The sequence below is a fragment of the Strix aluco genome, chromosome 8 (assembly GCF_031877795.1).
Source record: "Strix aluco isolate bStrAlu1 chromosome 8, bStrAlu1.hap1, whole genome shotgun sequence".
In the NCBI taxonomy this organism is placed as follows: Eukaryota; Metazoa; Chordata; class Aves; order Strigiformes; family Strigidae; genus Strix; species Strix aluco.
The window spans coordinates 35554920-35574324 of NC_133938.1; the positions used below are offsets into that span (position 1 = coordinate 35554920).

The 19405-nt window shown below is 37.5% G+C and overlaps 1 protein-coding gene across 2 annotated transcripts in view; it reads right to left on the bottom strand.

The window, feature by feature from the left end:
* Nucleotides 1–4299: 4299 nt before the first annotated feature.
* Nucleotides 4300–19405, bottom strand: part of BRINP3 (BMP/retinoic acid inducible neural specific 3) — a 223807-nt gene continuing 208701 nt past the window's right edge. For both annotated transcript variants that reach the window (XM_074831701.1, XM_074831700.1), the window contains one exon: nucleotides 4300–5680. In XM_074831701.1, coding sequence (XP_074687802.1) covers nucleotides 4564–5680 — 1117 coding nt within the window. In that variant the 3' untranslated portion in view covers nucleotides 4300–4563. The remainder of the gene's footprint in view (nucleotides 5681–19405) is intronic.

Sequence of the window (19405 nt, forward strand, 5' to 3'; positions counted from 1 at the left end):
CTTCATAAGTGATATCTATATGCAGATCATTCGATTACTATGCTACATGTAGAATAGATTTCTTGCTTAGAATATGAAGCAGAGTAAATAGGCTCAAAGTCAGTTATGCAGCCCTATAAACTGCCCGTGCTCAATGAACTCTGTATGGCAGTAATAACACCATACTAGCTGTGGTGTCAAGATCTCTCCTGTCACTGATTCTCATGAAAAAGGAGTCAGGACATTTCTTGTTACCGAACTCCTACCAGACCCAAAGTGATCTTGGTCTCTTGTTTTAACTATAAGGGCACATACAGGCTCTCTCCCACTTGTTTAAAAGCCTAGTGAAATGAGACCCTGGTTCCTTGCCTCTCCACTTTTTTCTGGCTTTCCACTTGCACTCTAGCCATCTTGGCAGAAGCTCCATTGCACCGTCTAGAGCATGCTCCCGTTCATAAGGGTGGCTGTAGGAGCACCAACTACAGTTCAGATTCTGTCATTTACCTGTCAAGGAAACAATAGCTGCTGGATTGTAAAAGACTGACCCTTCACCATAGCATTTACCTACTTGCTGTTGCAGCTCTATTGCCATGTAGGACTCAAAGTTTAGATGTAGCTCAGTGGAGTAGTGATGCGGGTGTTGATCACTTTTCTTCCTTGGTGCTCTGCTATGTTTTGCTTTGTACCTGGAATATGTGCTGTTTTTTCAAGCAAATGACCTTTGACAATTGTAGCACCTTTCTTCCTGCCTCTGTCATCTCTCCTGCTCAAGCTGCCTGGATGCTTACTCAGCCTGGGAACAACTGACCTCTTGGCTTTTGCCTCTTTACCGACTTGAAGCATCTGCTGAATAAGTACTTTCACAACACATGCAGTCAGCATATGCATACTTTTGGAAACAGAGGCTCTTCCTCCAAGTATTTGCATAACTGTTCTGTGGCAAAGGAAAAAATACCCTGAAGTGCAACTATACCCCTCCCCACCTTCAGCCACCAGCATCTGAAAATGTTTTCTTTGTGCCTCTTTCTGCCTTTTCAGTAAAAAAATGAGAGAAATGAAAGTTTCTTCATCTTCATGATATTTTTAATATGATTGAATTCAGCCTCTGTATTCTGAATTGTGTCACCCAGAGGTTTAGAACACTCTGGCAAACCTAATTCTCTAAGTGATAAGGTAGCCCACCCTTTGTTCCTGCAGTAGAACTTCTATACATTAGTTTGGCTTCCAGCCTTCAGACACAATTTGACTTATATTTGCTTGGAAAACAGTGTTATAAGAGTTTTGTATCAGATAAGAGTTGCCTTCACTTAAGCAGGAAGGTTTCTATGTTATAATTAATACCTACCTGGTTATTATAACTATAGTCACTAAAGTTTGTTTTGAATACTGTTTCAGGTTGTCATGGTACAGTTCCATATATTACTATAATTTCCTTGGGGTTTTTTTTTAGTTTGTAATGGTAGGTAATAAAAGCATTGGTGAATGCAAAGGGAAACGGACAGCAAAAAACCCAGAGCCAGTATCTGATGTAGCGTGCACTAAATATTATCTGCAATGTCCAGATGGAAATGAATGTACATAGATGTAACCACAGTTCTTTCTTCCCCACAACTGTGTTCATATCTTATTACAAAATTTTCTTATGGATCAAGTCCTTGACTGTTTTGACTTATCCAGACTTCTCTTTTTTTTTTTTTTTTTTTTTTTTTTTAGATACACCCTGAAGTTTTTTTGGAGAACATAGAAAGATTTCAATCGGAAAAGTATCAAAAGGGAAATATTGTTGTCTCTTGTTTGTAACTGGAGAACCAGATAAATCCTGTGACTTGTATTTTCTTACTGTTATTTTTTTTTTTCCTTTTATATTTATCTTTATGGAATCCAGCTTTGGTAAAATAGAAACCCTCCCTATTCCAAGATCCTGTAGGTTCCAAATTCCGAAACTAGTCCATGACTAGTAGTCTAAGAAAGTTGTATCACACCTTTAATTTGGTACAAAGATACAGTAACAACAGGGGTTTTCCACTAGTCCAGTCAAATACACTTAATGTGTTGTATAATAATGAAATGATGTCTCACTGAAACTTCTTCTGGCTGCTTCTTATTGTACATTCTATTTGTATATATTTGGGCATAGCGAAGAACTTTCCATCTTGGCAGAGAAAGATATTTAAAAAAAAAACAAAACTAACAAACAAAAACAACCCAGAAAGAAAGAAAAAACAGTCATTGAGGAACTATTTTAGGAAGGAGCATTAAAAAGGGGGAGAAAATACTTCAGATTATTTACTGTGACATATTAGTATTTTTCTCTAACAAAAGGATAACATAAGCAAATGCTTTATTTATCATTGCCCCACATCTCTATTGTAAATTTTGCTTTCAGTGAACAGAAGATGATTTTTTTTCTTTTTGTTCATTTTATGACATCATAGTCTGTTTATTTAAAAAGACTACACAAGGTACTGAGTAGTAAAACCAAACTATCTGATTCTACAATTTATTATAGTTGCCAGAGATATACCAAAGGAAAGACTTGGAGATGAAAACAGGAATAGTAAGTATCTTAACTGAGAAGGTCTTACCAATGCAAGAGCAAGCCAACATTTTGAAACATAGAAGGGCTGAGATAGCTGCATTATTTATCAGGAAAAAAAAAGCTGTAAATAGAAAACAAACAGAAACTCATCTAGAGGTTGATTACAAGAAAAAAAGCTAATTTTAGTTCTGGGGGGCTTCTAAGTATAGCAGGTCTGAGGAATTATCTGAATGTGTGGTGGTGAAATAGTAATCCTTATAAATATTTGGTGAAATCAGGAGAGACAGGAATCGCTACCAAAGAGATTTCCCTTGGCAGTAGGCTTTCTGAAGTTTCTCACCTTGCATTTTATTTTGCTTACATATATTTATGAAGAACTGCATTTCTTGTGCTGCTGTGGCCTAGCTGGAAATGAAATGAGGAGTGTACCTTAAATTCAGGTTAGGCTACAATTCAGAATTAAATTATAATATCATTAAATTGAAATTAATAAAATTGAATTTAATTGAAATTAATTGAAGTCTAGTTGAATTAAAAATGTGTATGAATTAAATATGAATTTTTGCTTGTTGTGCTTGCACACCAAATGGTAGTTTTATATGTAAATCTTTCCCATTTTAAAAAAAGAGTTGGCTTTTACATCAATGACGCAGATTCAGATTTAACGTAAGGAGGTGCTACTAAAAGACTTCGTATCAATTTCCTTCACTTTACACTGCATTTACTCTCAAGGATTTTTGACAGCCCAGGCATCTGTTCTATTCTCTTGCAATTGGCAACAAAACCTTCTTGAGAGTCCCAAGTTATGCCATCTTAGATGTACTTTTTCTGCTGGAATGTGTAATATACCAAAGAACCTAATTCTGATCCAGAGTCATGCATATTTAATTAATTTCATTAATTGATAATGACATATTTATTTGCAGTTTCAGCTTTATAAACTGGATTTCAATTGCTGTCATGTATCTGTAAAAGGGTATATTTTCTAAAACTGAAAAATCTTGCACTGAAAGGCTATTATCTGTACCAATAAAAAAAAAAAAAAAAATCCAGATATTAAACAGTTGCATTGTCACGGAAATTTTTTAAATTAATTTGAATCTAATCAGCATGGATGGTATTTAGGTAAATAGTTCAAAACAGATGATTCTAGATAAATATTATAATGTGTGTATTTGGGAGGAGGTAATGTATACATTGCTTAATTCTTTCTATAACTATGCAAAGCAAAGGATTAGGTAGACTTTCAAAAAGCAATTTGGCTGGAAAAGGTTGTTTCTTCTGTAACGTGAGTAATATCAGTTGCAAAACCAGCCTCTCACCTGTCTCCCGTTCAGCTGATGCAATCTTTCATTACTGTGCATCTCACAATACTAACCTCCTGTCCATCCTAAAACACTGAATATTACCACTCCGGGAGTCTGCATGTCATGTTAAGCACCTTGAAAAGGGCATGCCTTAGAATAGTCTCAGGTGTAGCAAGTAAAGCATCACTACAGTTGTCACTTCAGCTCAGCATGAACATTTAGATCCACATCCTAAGAATAAAATATTCTATGGCTTTGACTGTTTCTGTTAAAACCTTGAGTCACTATCTCCTCTTTACCTACACCTCCTGTGTTCAACACACACAAAAGTGTATCAAGGTTAGTACTTTTGTGTAAGAAAAAAGAATCCCACAGCATTTCTTTTTAATAACTGTTCAGCTACAAAATTTTATTGGTATCCTTCTATGTTCCCTCTAGAGGATGTAATGCACAAAAGCATTGCCACGGAACATATAAAATTACAAATGAAATTTATTGTAAAAAGTAGAATGTCTTCTAGACTGGTGTCAGTATTTATTTCATTCATAAACCAAAACTGCAGGTATAATATATTCATTGTCAGCAAGTTCATGTGTGTAAATTGCCATCCAACAGTATTGACTGATATAAGACAGATATTGAAAAGACAATTTAAATTTACTCTTCCAAACATAAACTGTTCCACAAAAGCACTGTAAAAACTCCTTCAAGGTTTTGCGTTGTGCTTCACATTTATGGTTAACTACATAATTTGGTTGTGTCATAATCCACTGTGTTTGGCAATTTGGCATTAAAGGCCTGCAAAGCAGATTGAATCCTCACCACTTCACTGGTAGACAGTTTGAGTCTATGACGGAGCAAGCAAGAGAAGAGGTCTAGACGACGTTGACCAGGTGGAGAGAGTTTATTTACACGATCCCGTATCTCTAACAACTGCAAAAGTGCTGAGTCCTGTGATCCCTGAGTATAGGGGTAGTCCAGCTGTAAAATCAAGTCTCGAATTGCTTCTGGGTCAAAGTGCATGCTGTAGCCAAACACTTGGATGTTATTGATTTTCATGTAGCCCAGATTTCTTGAGGGATCAATAAATTCCAGGGGTTCATAGTAGATGCTCTCGTTGCCATTTGGACCATTTGACTTTATTCGGCTCCTCAAATAGATGTGTACAGTTTCAAAAAATGTCTTCCACTTGTTGCCCAGAGTCAGCGTCCAGTTATAACACTGAAGGGGTAAGTCTAGTTTAGTCCGTTCCCAGTCTGGGAAATTATTTTCATTCACAGGCATAAACCAGCTCTCAGAGTGGCTGCCCCCAAAAGGGTTGATGTAAACAGCAAGAACGGGCTCTAAGGTGCTGTTTTTAGTTAGGCAAATTTGAAGAGAGAGGCCCAGTATCATGTGGACAAGGCTAGACTTGTACTTGTTACTCTTAAGAGTAAGGAGCATCCGCTTGCGCCAAGAAGGGTCAAACCAACTGTTGAGGCGCATGTCATTGCTGATGAAAATGGCATGGACCTCAATTCTTCGGTCTGTCTTCTGCAATAAATACTTCATTTCCAGGTCCTGAAGGTCAGTCTCGAACCCAATATAGTGCTCTGTCGATTCTGCCACTTCGGGCTTGCAAAGTCCTTGGCTCAGCATGTAGCCAGCGTTGCAGCTCCCACAGCGGGTGCGATTGTCAGGAGCACAGCTCAAGCACGCAGAGCCATCTCCAACCGTGCAGGGAAGGAACCCATGGCAGGCAACCTGGTCATTAGGGCAGGTGCATGTGTGAGTCTCTTCAGAAAAGCTTCCCAGGAGGCCATTTTCATTGCAGTAGAGAAAGGACTGGATACGGTTGAGCCAATAGTTGGAAGATCTGCAACGTTAAAATAACTTATTTTAACACAAAGAGAGACCTGCACACAGTAAATACAACCTTGTTATTTTTTATTGGAAAGAGAAAAATAAAACTGGTTTTAGTAGCAGATTAAGGCACTAAAGTCAGATGACAGCATCTGCTGTCAGATAAATACATGTATAAATTGCCTTTTAACAGTGCAAAATCACAAAAGTTTCCTTGTAAACTCACAGGCACAACAGGAACATTTGGTTCATGTATTTGCTCTCTCTGTATGTCTGTCAAGGAAGTCTGACAAAGAGCCATTTTTCTGTAATTGTCTTCAGATTAACATCTAGAAATCCTATGGAGTTGAGATTACTTTTCCTCATACTATTTGATCAGAGAGGTGCTTTGTATGTATCAAAGTGTGTATAACTCTGTACCACCTCTCTATTTCATTATGATTTTTGTAAGCTTGCAAGCTTTCTTGTTACTGGCTGGAGCTGCTTTGGTTTATAGACAGTGAGCCAAAATGCTGTCCTGGAATAGCAAATAGGACCCTGCACCCCACTAAAATTGATTCAGTCTTAATTCTTCAGCTGCTTTCCAGCACAACAATATCCCTACAGGAAGCCATGCATGAGCATGCTGTGTTTACTTTTCATCTTTGGAGATGAAATTAAAAGATCACTTTAATGTTCTTCTTGTCATCTCATTTTGGTTTCACTAGAAACAGAAGTTAATGTGCTACATCACACTGGGAAAACAGACCATGAAACCTACAGTTTAGGCTGCTGAGGCAGAGTCAGTAAAAGCAGGACAACGTGAGCAACGGAGTTACATGGAAATAGTCAATAGTCTGTATTTTCAGTTCTTATTAACCCTAGCAATGCACAGTTTAAATGTTTTGACTGCTGCAGAGTCAGATCTATTGTTGCCACATGAATGACGATGGTTGTATGGTTCCGTCTCTTTTCATTGTTTTGTTTCAAAGGGAAAATGCAAGAGGCTCATCTACTGCTGGATGACTTTTTAAGCCACATGTGAATTTGTCTCAATCATTGAATAGTTCAGAAACCTTAATTTTTTTTGTTTGTTTTTCTGACTATAAAACAAATGCTAAAACTAAAAATCTGTGGCATCTTAAAGTCTGTTTCTTTAGAAACATGAAAATAAAGATCAGTAAAATTATATCGTATACGGTGGTGACTGTTTAATTTTTTTTTCCTTTCTCTTTTTTTGGTTGGGGGTTGTTTTGTTTATTTGTTTTTAAATACATACAGTCTATTAGTATTTTCTAGAAGTAAATATAATAACATCCATGACATGACCGCCTTAACACCATTCTTCTTTGTGCTTATTTGAAAGTCAGCATTAAGCAAAAATATTTTGGCAAGTTTATTCTTTCATTTCCTGATTAAAAATCATAACGTCCATTATACAAGCAAGGTCAATGTCACAATATAAAAGTTACTTCAAAACCGAGTAGAACATTAAAGCTACTGCTCTCCCAGGTGGAATGGGAAGTTCCTGTGTACTTTGTCTGAGTTGTTTTGACAGTAATCTGTACCTACTGAGCTTGCCCTGGCAGCTCACAGGAACAGCAGTTCAGGTGTCTTATGACCCTGTTTCCCATTATGGGATGAACTTGCAGCCAGGCTAGGTCTTACACGGTCTATCTTATTGCTATTAGCCCTATGATGCATCACAGCAATCAAAACAGAGAGGATCCTTGTCCAAAAGAGTGAAACTAACCTTTCAGAGGTCTCTCATTACAGCTTTTTCCTAACTCTTTATGGCTCTCTGTGCTTACTTAAGAACTGATACTGAGTTCCAAAAGCTGCTGGATGTAAGATATAAAGGTCTGGTTTTTCTACTTTCCTTTATATCTTTGTGTTATGCCATTTACTTCACAATATCCTTCATAGAGTTGGTACCGTATTTTGATTTTTTACCTTGGACAGGTAACAGAATAAGCCATTTGCTTTTTAATCTCCAAGTTTTCCGCTCGTACTGTTACTACCAGTTTGTTCCACATGGCTACTCTATCAAGGCTAAACGTGTTCAACAGCTGATTTTTATCAGGTTTGTGAATGTGAATTTTAGCATCCTCTTCCACTTCTCTTGTGAACAGAAGTCCATGCCTTTCTAAAGTTTTGTTATATATTAGGAGTACATTTCCAGAATACCTCATTTTGTGTAGACCAACTCTGAGCTTACAGCTGTGGTATTGAATTCATCTCAGTAGAGGATAAACATTTGAAGATTTACTGTAAAGTTTTCCCATGTATCACAAAGTGTCACCCATAGAGACTAAATCTGCTTGGCTCACTCACACAAAACAACAGTGCTAGATAGTTTGTAGCACCTGAGGATATGTTTGCATGATATATTCTAGTCAGAAGAAGGCTAATGGTGCCTGAGCTCCAAAGCCAGAGCCACATGGCTACATTAGTTTTTCAGCAGAAACTAGTAGCCTGGATTTGGCATTGTGTTAGTATGGACAAGAAATTTCTGTATGGCTTGGAGATTCATAATTTATCCTGGCTTGGAGCTCAGCACAGATAGCTTTGAACTACACACCTGCTATGAATTTTTGGAGCCTAATTTTAGATACTTTCTGATAGATTTTAATGAGTGAATATTGCTCTAGTGAGGTGTATTAGGTGTCACTGGAAAGGTTTTGACAGCAGAGGAGCAGGCACAGGAATGCCCTCTGTGAGAAGAGGCCAGGGCTGCCCCATTCGAGACACAGCTGGTTCCAGACAGTTTCAACTGGTTCCAGGCAGCTGTTTTTTTCTTGACTCACAGCTTTTTTATCTTATTTCCTCCTCCCCTCTTATTGAAGAGGATGAGTGAGAGAGCAGCTGGGTGGGCATCTGGCAGCCGGCTTAGGTTAACCCACCTCATAAGATAAAGGAGATATAGTGTGCAGCTTTAACTTGATCCCTGTTACGTCTCATCAACCCTTTCTTCTTCTTAGATCTAGTGGATAGGATTACATATTTTTAAAATATGTATCACTACTTATTATTCTGCTTATTATTTGGCATTGAAATTAGTCAAAGAATGTTCTGCACATTAGTTTTTTTATATAGAAGAGGTTTTGGGAAAAGAAGAGGATTACTCCCTCTGTGGATACACCTGAGCATGGTTAAATGGGACAAGTACCTGGAATGCAGGGTGCACCAGGCAAAGAAAAAAAGGAGACTGTGGCATTACTGCAGGTTGATGAAGAGAAGAGAGCTGGGAAAGCAAAGAAGGAATTCTCTTGGTTCATGGAGCTGACTGAAGGAGGGAGAACTGGTGAGGGAGATGGCACTGTTGGAAAAGGAAAATTTTCTACTGTTGGAATAAGCTTACTTAAACCAGCAAAATTAATATAGTGGCAAGGGTTGATTTGGTTTGGGTTAATCACTTCTCCAGCCACACAGTCGTTAAAACATTTTTTTTTCCCTTATTAATCTAATCTACTGTTTCCATTATTATGAGAGGCAAAATCTTTAATGTCACTTTTTGTTCTTTTTATTTTTAATGTGCCTACCTTCCTTCTTTTCTTGTTAAGGGATAGAAGAAGCAGTCTAAAAGTCTGCCTGAAATTACAAAGCTGCACAATTAAGTAAGTTTGCTTTCTAAAACTTAACTATCAGTTCGTAACTCAGTGTTTAGCTTACTAAAACAACTATATCTTTGATGATTAGCAATTACAAGGAGACTAAGGAGGGAAGGAGGTTTTCTCCTTATTCCAAAAAATAGTTCAAAATAATAACCTTCTAATATTTCTTACCTTATTTTGATTTTTTATCCTGTTTTAACCAGAGAGATTTTAAGAAGTTCTAGTTATACTTGCTTGTCTTTGACGAGTTTATGAACATAAATTCTTTTTTAAAAAACAAAATCAACTTCCTTACTTGACTTTTTAAAAGTTGTCATTAAGGAATACTGCTACTCTGTAAATTTATTGCTTTCACTCAAGTAAATTAAGTAAATTAAGTGAAAGTACATAAAATGTCAGCAATACCTACTTTATTTAAGCCACTCATCCTTACTTAGATAAATTCACACATTCTGAAAGCTTTATTTTTCTCCTAAAAATAAAAGCTTGTTTAAAATTCTGGACCCGTCACTCAAGAGGAAAGGCTTGGTTAGAAGCAGATGCCTCCCGCAGGTCAACACCTGGCTGAACAGCTGCTGCAGTCAGATAGGCAGGGCTTAGGCTTCTACAGCCACTGGATCCTCTTTGAGGATGGATGGCAGCTGGGGAAAGATGGGATTTAGAAGAAAATAGCTGGTGACATCTTAGACAACGGACTTGCTGACCCTGCGAGAAGGGCTTCAAGCAATGTTAGTTTGGGGCTGGAGTCAAAATGTGGGCTAGGGAAAAAGCATCTAGGGAAAAAAGCATCTAGGGAAAAACACTCCCACCAGAAAGTGGTACAACTAGGGACACATCTCAAATGCTTGGACGCAGATGTAAACAGTGGGGGAAACAGGCAGAAGGCGTGGGCACACTTGCAATGCTATGAGTTCATTGAGATCATAGAGTTGTGGTGGGATTAGTCTGGGGTGCTTGTGATGGATGAATAGAGACTCTTTAGTGAGAACAAGTGGGCAGGGGGGATAGCTGCACTCCACACAAAGGAGTACTTTGCTATTGAATGAGCAATGAACTGGTCAGGATCTTAAGGGCTGGGATCAGATGAGAGGCCAGCAATAAGGGGACTGTGGTCAGAATCTGCTACAAAACAGATCAAGAAAAGGAAGTGGATGAACCCTTCCTTAACCAACTGGAGGAAGCAACCACATGTCCTGAACTTCATGAGGACTTCAACCATTCCAGCAGTGATGTTAGTGGTGGGGTAGCATGGCAGGACACAAACAATCCAGGAGAGTAATGAAATGCATTGAGAATAATATTTTATGCAGGTGTTGAAGGAGCTGAACAGGGGAGATGCTCTGCTGGAGCTGCTACTCATAAATAGGCAAGAACTCACAGATGTTGTGAAAGCTGAGCAGGGCGGAAAGCTGCACTGACTGCAGGATGGTCAAATCAAAAATCCTGAAGGAAGTGAGGGAAGCAAATAACAAAATAGTTATCCTGGTCTTCAGGAGAGCGGCCTTTATCTGGGAATTAGTTCAGGAAATTAATAGGTTGGGTACTAAGTGAGGCTGCCTTAAAAGGTAAAACAGCCCAGGTGAAGTGGTTGATCCTCAAGAATGATGTTCTTATAGCACACTAGTCCATTTGGATGTGCAGGAAGTTGAACAAACACAGCAGGAAGCTGACTTGGATGCACAGGGAACTTCTGTCTAATCTCAAATACCAAGAAGTCTATCTAAGTTGAAAGTTGGGATAGGCTGCTTGGGAAGACCACAGAAATATGACCTACACATACAATGATTAAATGACATGCAACTTCAAAACACAGCCTCTTTTGAAATGAGCGAGCAATGTAAGATACAGCCAATGTCAGTTATTGGTTGACGCTATTCATCAAGGGGAACTACAGGCCAGTCAGGTCCTGCTTGACTAGCCTGATCTCCTTCTGTGCCAAGGTGACTCACTTAGTAGATGAGGGAAAAGCTGTGGATGTTGTCTACCTAGACTTTACTAAAGCCTTTAACACCATTTCCCACACCATTGTCCTGAAGAAACTGGCTGCTCATGGCTTGGATGGATGTACTCTTTGCTGGGTAAAAAACTGGCTGGATGGCTGGGCCCAAATAATTGTGGTGAATGGAGTTAAATCCAGATGGTGGTCAGTCACAAGTGGTGTTCCCCAGTCAATTGTATCAGGTTCAACAAGTCTCAGTGTTAGGTCTTGCACCTGGGTCACAACACTACAAGCTTGGGGAAGCGTGGCTGGAAAGCTGCCTGGTGGAAAAGCACTTGGGGGTGTTGGTCGACAGCCAGCTGAATATGAGCCAGCAGTGTGCCCAGGTGGCCAAGGAGGCCAAGAGCATCCTGGTTTGTGTCAGGAATAGTGTGGCCAGCAGGGACAGGGAAAGGATCGTCCCCCTGTACTCAGCACTGGTGAGGCCACACCTTGAATACTGTGTTCGGTTTTGGGTCCCTCACTACAAGAAACACATTGAGGTTCTAGAATGTGTCCAATGAAGAGCAATGAAGCTGGTGAAGGGTCTAGAGCACAACTCCTGTGAGGAGCAGCTGAGGGAATTGGGGTTGTCTGGTCTGGAGAAAAGGAGGCTGAGGGGAGACCTTATTGATCTCTACAACTGCCTGAAAGGAGGTTGTAGTGAGGTGGGTGTTCATCTCTTCTCCCAAGTTAGAAGTGATAGGACAAGAGGAAACAGCCTCAAGTGTGTGCCAGGAGAGGTTTAGATTGGATATTAGGAAAAATTTCTTCACCGAAAGGGCTGTCAAGCATTGGAACAGGCTGCCCAGGGAAGTGGTCGAGTCACCATCCCTGGAAGTATTTAAAAGACATGTAGGCGTGGCATTTAGGGACATGGATTAGTGGTGGACTTGGCAGTGTCGGGTTTACGGTTGGACTCAATGATCTTAAAGAAAAAAACCTAAGTGATTCTGTGATTAATTTCCTTTTTCTACTATAATAGGTCTAATTATTCTTTCATTTTCTAAGTTATTTGTCTGAACTAGTGCTTGGTTGTCTAAGTACTCTATGGAATCTTGAGTATATCCTTCCTAATTCCATTCTTTCATTATTCACTCTATTCATATGGTGGACATATTCAAGATCCACTCCTTAGTCTGATACCAGAAAGAAAAATGTTTATTAATTCTGTCATAGGACTTTAATGTGTTTTCCTACTATTTTTTTTTTTTTTTTTTAAAGTTGGGTTGATATGTGAGGTCTACAGAAGTCACTGAGAAAAACTCCTGTTTACTTTGACAGGGACAGAATCTGAATCTCTGACTTTAAGCTCCTCAAGTCCACATTAAAGTTAATAAGAGGCTTTGCTGAAAATTTACTATACTTTTATTCTTCTTTACAGATGTAATAAATTCTTGGTACTTCATTCCCCACCACATTGTTCTGTGCACATTCCGAGTGTTCTTTTACCTTTAATCAGCTTTATTTAATAATTTCTATTCTCATTGTATTAATGGGGGACTACTGACAAAGGCTGCTTATCTTGAGCAGTTGCTTCTTGTTTATAAAAGTTAATAAATAAATTAAGACAATTAGCTTCTGAGGGAGGTTGAAAGAGCTCTCCAATTATTCTTTTAATGACACAGCAAACATTGTTGTTTGATTTGGAAAATTATATTTACTGGTCTGATGTGTTAGTTTTCCAAATATTGAGATATAGAACTTCTGAATTCCAAACCTCGTGAAAGCAGCAAGAATCTCCATAGTTACTTCAATGAGCTTCAAAGCAAAATGGGATGCCTGAAATATCTGTGCCTTCACCATCATGAAAAATTATGTGATAAGCTATAATAAAAAGCTATTTTTGGTGAAACATACACTTGAAATCACAACTTGAGAAACTATTTCATTGCAAAAAAGAAAAGATTGCAACATATTTTAAATGCACTTTAGAATCAAGAATTGGAAAGCATTTCATAAAGAGGTAATGCAGTGCAACTTATGTAGAATTATTTCATCTACCAAAACACTAAGATTTATATTTCTCATTAAGACAATTCTCATCAGAAACTTGGCTGATGTTAACTGATACATTACCTTCCACAGGATTATCCTATTTTTTATCATGCTTGTGTAAATGTGAGATTATGGCAGGCTTTCTTTACTCTGTAAGTATTCTAGCTGAAAGCACAGTAACCAACTGCTTAGCACATCCTATGCAACAGAAGGTTCACCCACAAAAGAGTCTCATCACCCAGCAACAGCAGCCTGATCTTCTTGTAGTATAGTAGGAAAAGGTAAGAAGATAAGAAGGTGGAGCTGGAGCTGTTCTTAAATCATAATTAGTTAACAATCTGTTTCCCAGTAAATTTTAAGAATTGAGAAAATTTGTGGAATTACAACTAAGTATATTGTGGAAATACAACTAAGTATATTCATGTATATAATCAAACAAATTAAGTAGGTGTGAAGGGACATATTCATCCACACGAGAGAAGTGGTTCATGTGAGTAGAAACTCTTTGCAGTCAAAGATGAGATTGAAACCTCAGAATACTGGACAGACGGTTTAAGGGTCTTAACTAAAGGGTAGGAGTATGTACTTTGTATGGGTTATCTGGCTCAGTGTTCCACTCTGCGTAAGTCAGAGCAGAGGCTTGACAGTCTATTTCTTACAAAGAGTACAGGTCTTCAAATAACAGGACAATCAATAATATTTATGTTTTCATAGAAAGTCCATCCTGGACTTAGCACTTCTTTCGTAGCTTTGTGCTGCTTTTAAAATGTTGATTTCAATGACTCAGTATTAATAAACAAATGAAGTTTTTAAAAAAATCTAAGAAATTTCCAGGGAGCTGTAATTCATTATATAATTTGATAAGAAGTATACTACAAGGAGTAATCTATACTTATCAAGTATTTCATTTGAACATGCAAGTTTAACCCAAAACATGTGCTTACTCTTGTTCAATACACTGTAACATTAAACATAAGAACGAAGCAGTATGGTCACCCTATATAATAGTTGTAGCAAGTATTTAATCATGATATGACACTTTTACCTCCTTCTCTGCCTCACTAAGTGCTTAACATCTGTTGTACATCAGATGGCTCAGTAGCAGATGATGAGTACTCAGTGAGGCAGATGCTAAGTAAAAAAATGAAGACAATTTAACAAGAAGTGTATAGGCAGTAAAATACCCATTACCTATTATTCCCTCCTTTGGAGACTGAGTCCAGTATAAATCTATAAGACAGCAACATCAACACCAGATACACTCACAGGCATCTCTAAAATGTCCTACTCTTGATCTTGGGGGATCACCTCTTGGGAAGGACAAATAAGACTCCAAGCACTTTGTTTCTGTGCCGTGATTCATAACAAGAACATTAATTGCTACTAAATTTGATAATGGTCTTTATGGGAATGCATTTTTCTTCTGGGAATCAAGGTAAAACTACTGACTGTACAGTCACCAGAAGGCCAGTGAGTGATTAGAAGAACGAACGGGTTTAGTTTATTCAGCCTCACAAAATTAAAGCAATACTATAACCGCCGCTCAAATAAACACGCCTGAAATGATTTTACTGTGGTTCATGTTACAGGTATGCCAGCGAGGCTCGCAACAACAGCTACAAATCTGACTGAAAAAGATGATAAACAGGAGCAGTGGAGCTGTTCTGAGTTCACATTTTAAAATTTCACAGCGGGCTCCACCCTAGCCAGATACTTTAAAGCTGATCTAAAGGTCTAAGCTAGCTATATGGACCACAGTGAAAACAAGGTAAGCAGCCTATAGAGAAGGACTATAATAATTTTCTAAATGTATATAAGGGAAAGAAAAGCCTCTACCTAGAGGGATGCCTTTGATAAAAATTCCCTGTTAGCATACACAGAAAGGATATTAATTAACTACGAAATCTTTACGTAAATGTTGTTTCCATATATTAAAATTGCTTCCAGCACAGAAGGGGATGGGGTGACTAAAGACATCCGGCTATGGTTGCTATAGTACAGGGAAGGGACTGGATGAACCAGGAGGTTGATTCTGGGATTAGGTTGCTGGGATTAGTAAGAATCTAAACTGAATCTACGTTGATTTATGGAAGTAAAATACCTTGTTCTGCCCTGTTAGTCATACTTAAGGTGAATCTTTGCAGATTCTCCAGCCCTTGTGCACCAATCTGCAGCTGTTGCCCACTCCCCCCTTCTTAAGGCTTATACTCTATATTTTAAAACCAATAATGAATGTCACTTTTACAGTCCAGACATTGTTTGTATTATCAGAAGTAGAGGAATTAAACCCCTGTGTTAAATGATATAAACCTGTCACACCTCATAGAACAGAACTGCCATGGGTTACATGACAGGGGGTTGGAACTAGATGATCTTTAAGATCCTTTCCAACCCAAACCTTTCTATGATTCTGTACATGATATTCCAGACGAAAAAATATTTTGAAATTAAATATTAAATATTATGGAGAATATTTCTAGTTAGCCTGTTATGAATTTATTTACAAAGATTTGTAGCTTTAGCTATGTCAGTGTTGCACCCTTTTAATTCTTACAGCAAAGTTTTTCTAGTATGAAACATTTCCACCACACACATAATGGTTTTTTTAATAGGAAAACCATTTTAAGGTAACATACCCACAAATTTTTGACACAGCTATAATCATAATGACCATTGTGTTATATTGAAATAGGAATCAAACTGCTTTGTAGTACCAGCTGTTTATTTAAAGAGGTTCAAATCAGAGACAAGCTTTAAGAGCTTTTTAATAAATATTGATCGATGGTGCAGCAGAGACCAAGGAAATGCCAGTCAAATTAATGGTGTCAAAAGCAGAATAAAAGGGAACAGAGGTATTAAGAAAAATAAGAGTTTTCATGTACAGGAGGAAGAATTTGCCACACACCCACAAAACAAACCAACCAAACAAAAAAACCCCAAGCAACAAAAAAGCCCAACAAAAGACAACCAAACAAAAAACCTGAAACCAACCAACCCATGTGTACTTCCTGAAGCCACTCATCTGTTATGTATCTATGTATGCATCTGCTTGTGTTTGTAGTATTAGATGAGTGCAACATTCATCTTGGGCCACAGATTATCCATTAACTCTGGAATTTTAGGTGCACTTTTTCAGATGTATATTAAAGTATAATTACAAAAAAATTATGAAGTTATAAAAAGCTTATCTAGATGTTTCAATGACAGTCAGATTGTATATGCCCCTTTAAGGCATTAGAAAAATAACAGCCAAGCTTACTGTAGCATAATCATCCTTTTTTTGTGTGAAGGAAAACTGAGGAAGTGTTATAAAATTGGACAAACTGAAAGTAGACATACACGCCCTCTACTTTTATAGAGATAGGTAAAATAAGGGCATGATAATGCCACGTACATAACTGTACACAATCACAGAATCATAGAATGGTTTAAGTTGGAAGGGACCTTTAAAGATCATCCAGTCCAACCGTCTGCCATGGACAGGGACACCTTCCACTAGATCAGGTTGCTTGAAGCCCCGTTTAACCTGACCTTGAACACTTCTGATGATGGCTCATCCACAACTCAATATTAGGGATTGCCCGGATTATCTCCCTGCACTGTTGCTAGCCTTAGTCCCAGATGGATCTATTAGCTTTGAAAGAGGTTCACATTAATATAGCTTGAGCCATGGCCGCTCGAAGATCTTTGCTCTGTGTTCAGCTGCCCTTAAAGTAGATGCAACAATGAATGAACTGAAAAGAAGGAACCCTCTGGTTTAGAAAAACAGGAGAAAAATTAAATAGCATTTTGAAATTAAAATATCTTTCACTGAATAATGTAAGATGGAAATGTTAAATTAACTAATTTAAGGGTGTCTTTGGATCTTAAAATACATATATCTATGAAGCAACTGTAATATAATTATGAAGACAGGTCTTCATCGGATCGCTTGCATTGCTGGCATTAAGCTATTTTGAAACACTTAATCTGTAGGAGGAAGGGAGCCTTGTCAACATACAACTTGAGGCCAAAGGCACAAGTTCAAAGATAGTCTAAGATGTAGCTATGAACTGCAATTGCAACAATAACAAAATGTACCAGCAGCTCTGCTTTGCAGTGGAAATTCTAGAATTAATATAAAAAGTAGCTTTGACTGAAAAGTCTTCATATGTAATGCATCAGATCACAAAAACTGTTGAAAAATGCATACAGAATACTGTATGTTTTACTGTTGTACTTAGGGTAGAAGGAAGCAGCATCCATGTTCTTAAAGTATTTTATTCAAAATAGGAGTAAAATAGAAAGTTCAGAGGCTGGATATAATTTCTGAGCTGAAAGCTTTCAAATATTTTGTAGGATAATGAAAAAAACATGTGAAAGAGTAATTGGCAGGGTGGCTCTAAACCATACTAAAAATACAAAAAACCTGTGCTGACAAAAGCATCCTAAGTTTTAATCATGGTGAGGGGTAAATTTGGATATGGAAAGAGATTTAGTGCCAGAAAAATCAGCCATCAGTATGATTTTCTGGAATTAAACCTCATTACTACAAGTAAAATCACAGCCTTATTAACAGCCAGTAGCAGAAAGGCAAGTCCATGATTACATCTGTGAAGCTGATACTAGACCATTAGAGTTCCCTATTTTCCTACTGGTTTTGAGACAGAACCTCTATTGCTATTTTAGGCATCCTTATTCCCAGATACAAATAACTAAAATTATTAAAAAAAAAAAAAAAAATCTGTTTCTGTTCCTGCAAAATTTGTTACAGCTATAATTATGGAGGTAGAGAAAATCTGGATTCTATTCCTGGCTCCTTCAAAATCTTTCTGTATGACCATGACTATGGACCAAGTCACTTGCTCTTTTCCTTTGATAATGATCTTAATTTTTTTCCCACTGTTTGCCTATTTGGATTATAAATTTAGTTGCCTCTAGATGCTACTGTAATATAAGCAGCAACAATATGTCATTTTCTTCCATTGTGTAAAATCAGAAGTATTACACCAAAGCAAGAATCTCCCAGTAAAGAGTAATGGTTTTAATTAAAGAATACAAAACACAGTTCTGTATTCATAGCTCTCTTATCATGATATTAAACAAAATAAAATAAGATTCTGAGATCAGTGTGCATTTTTCTTTCATGTTATAATAACTGAAAATAACTGTAATTTTGAGCAAACCCTTAAAGTTTTAATATAAGCACAAAATACGTTACAGAAGAGAGGTTTGTTTTTCTGCCATGATATGTTTGAATAAATTGTAAGGACACCCTTACATTTCTGAAGGAAAATTAAAGGCTGTCTAGAAAAGTTGTATTTCACTTAATAATGGATAAATTTTGTAATAAGATGTCACCTGTGCAACGGTCATAAATAGGGAAAGTATTAATAGAAATGATCAGATGTTGCATGAATATAATATAAATTAAGATGCAGTATAGTAATAATGTTTATAAGAAAATATCAAGCAATTTCATCTTTTCTGACACTTCTGTCTTCCTTAAACAAACAAACCAGCCCACAGTCTGAAATGCAACATGTAAGTTGATAGAAAGGCCGACACTGGGTCAACAAAAGAACAATCTTCTGCACATGGATCTCTAAACAAGGAAAACGGGTATAGACAACTGAGACTGAGGAACTGAAGTCCCATCTTAGGGAGCTGTGCCAATTTCTTCTGGAATATATACAATTACACAAAGATTAAATAATTTAACTTGTAGAACTATTTTTATTCCCCAACCAACCGAATGATTGCTGAGAAGAAAAGATCTACATATGTAGTTCAGAATAATAATACTTCTTGCAGATGCTGAAACCTTTGTACTTTCCACTTGTCAGTATAACTAGCTCACTCGGGTTAGAATAACCCACACGAGCTACAGGTGATTGTGGTGTTGGTGGCAGAACCCAGGATTTGTAACACCTCTTGGTAACCTCTCTGAGTTTCTTCTGGCAGAACCACGTGAAAATATGTAATTGTGATATGTACCAACACTGAAGTTGTTCTGGAGTTCATTAACTCCTGTACAATACTTTGTAACTCTCTCAAAAACTCAAAGTTGTTAGGATAGCTCACAAATATATAAGTGAACTTTGCATTTTTTAATTTATTTTTTTTTCTGGACACTTTATTTGGTTGGGGCAATCTGTTTTGTCCATAGTTTTATTTTCTGCATCAGCAT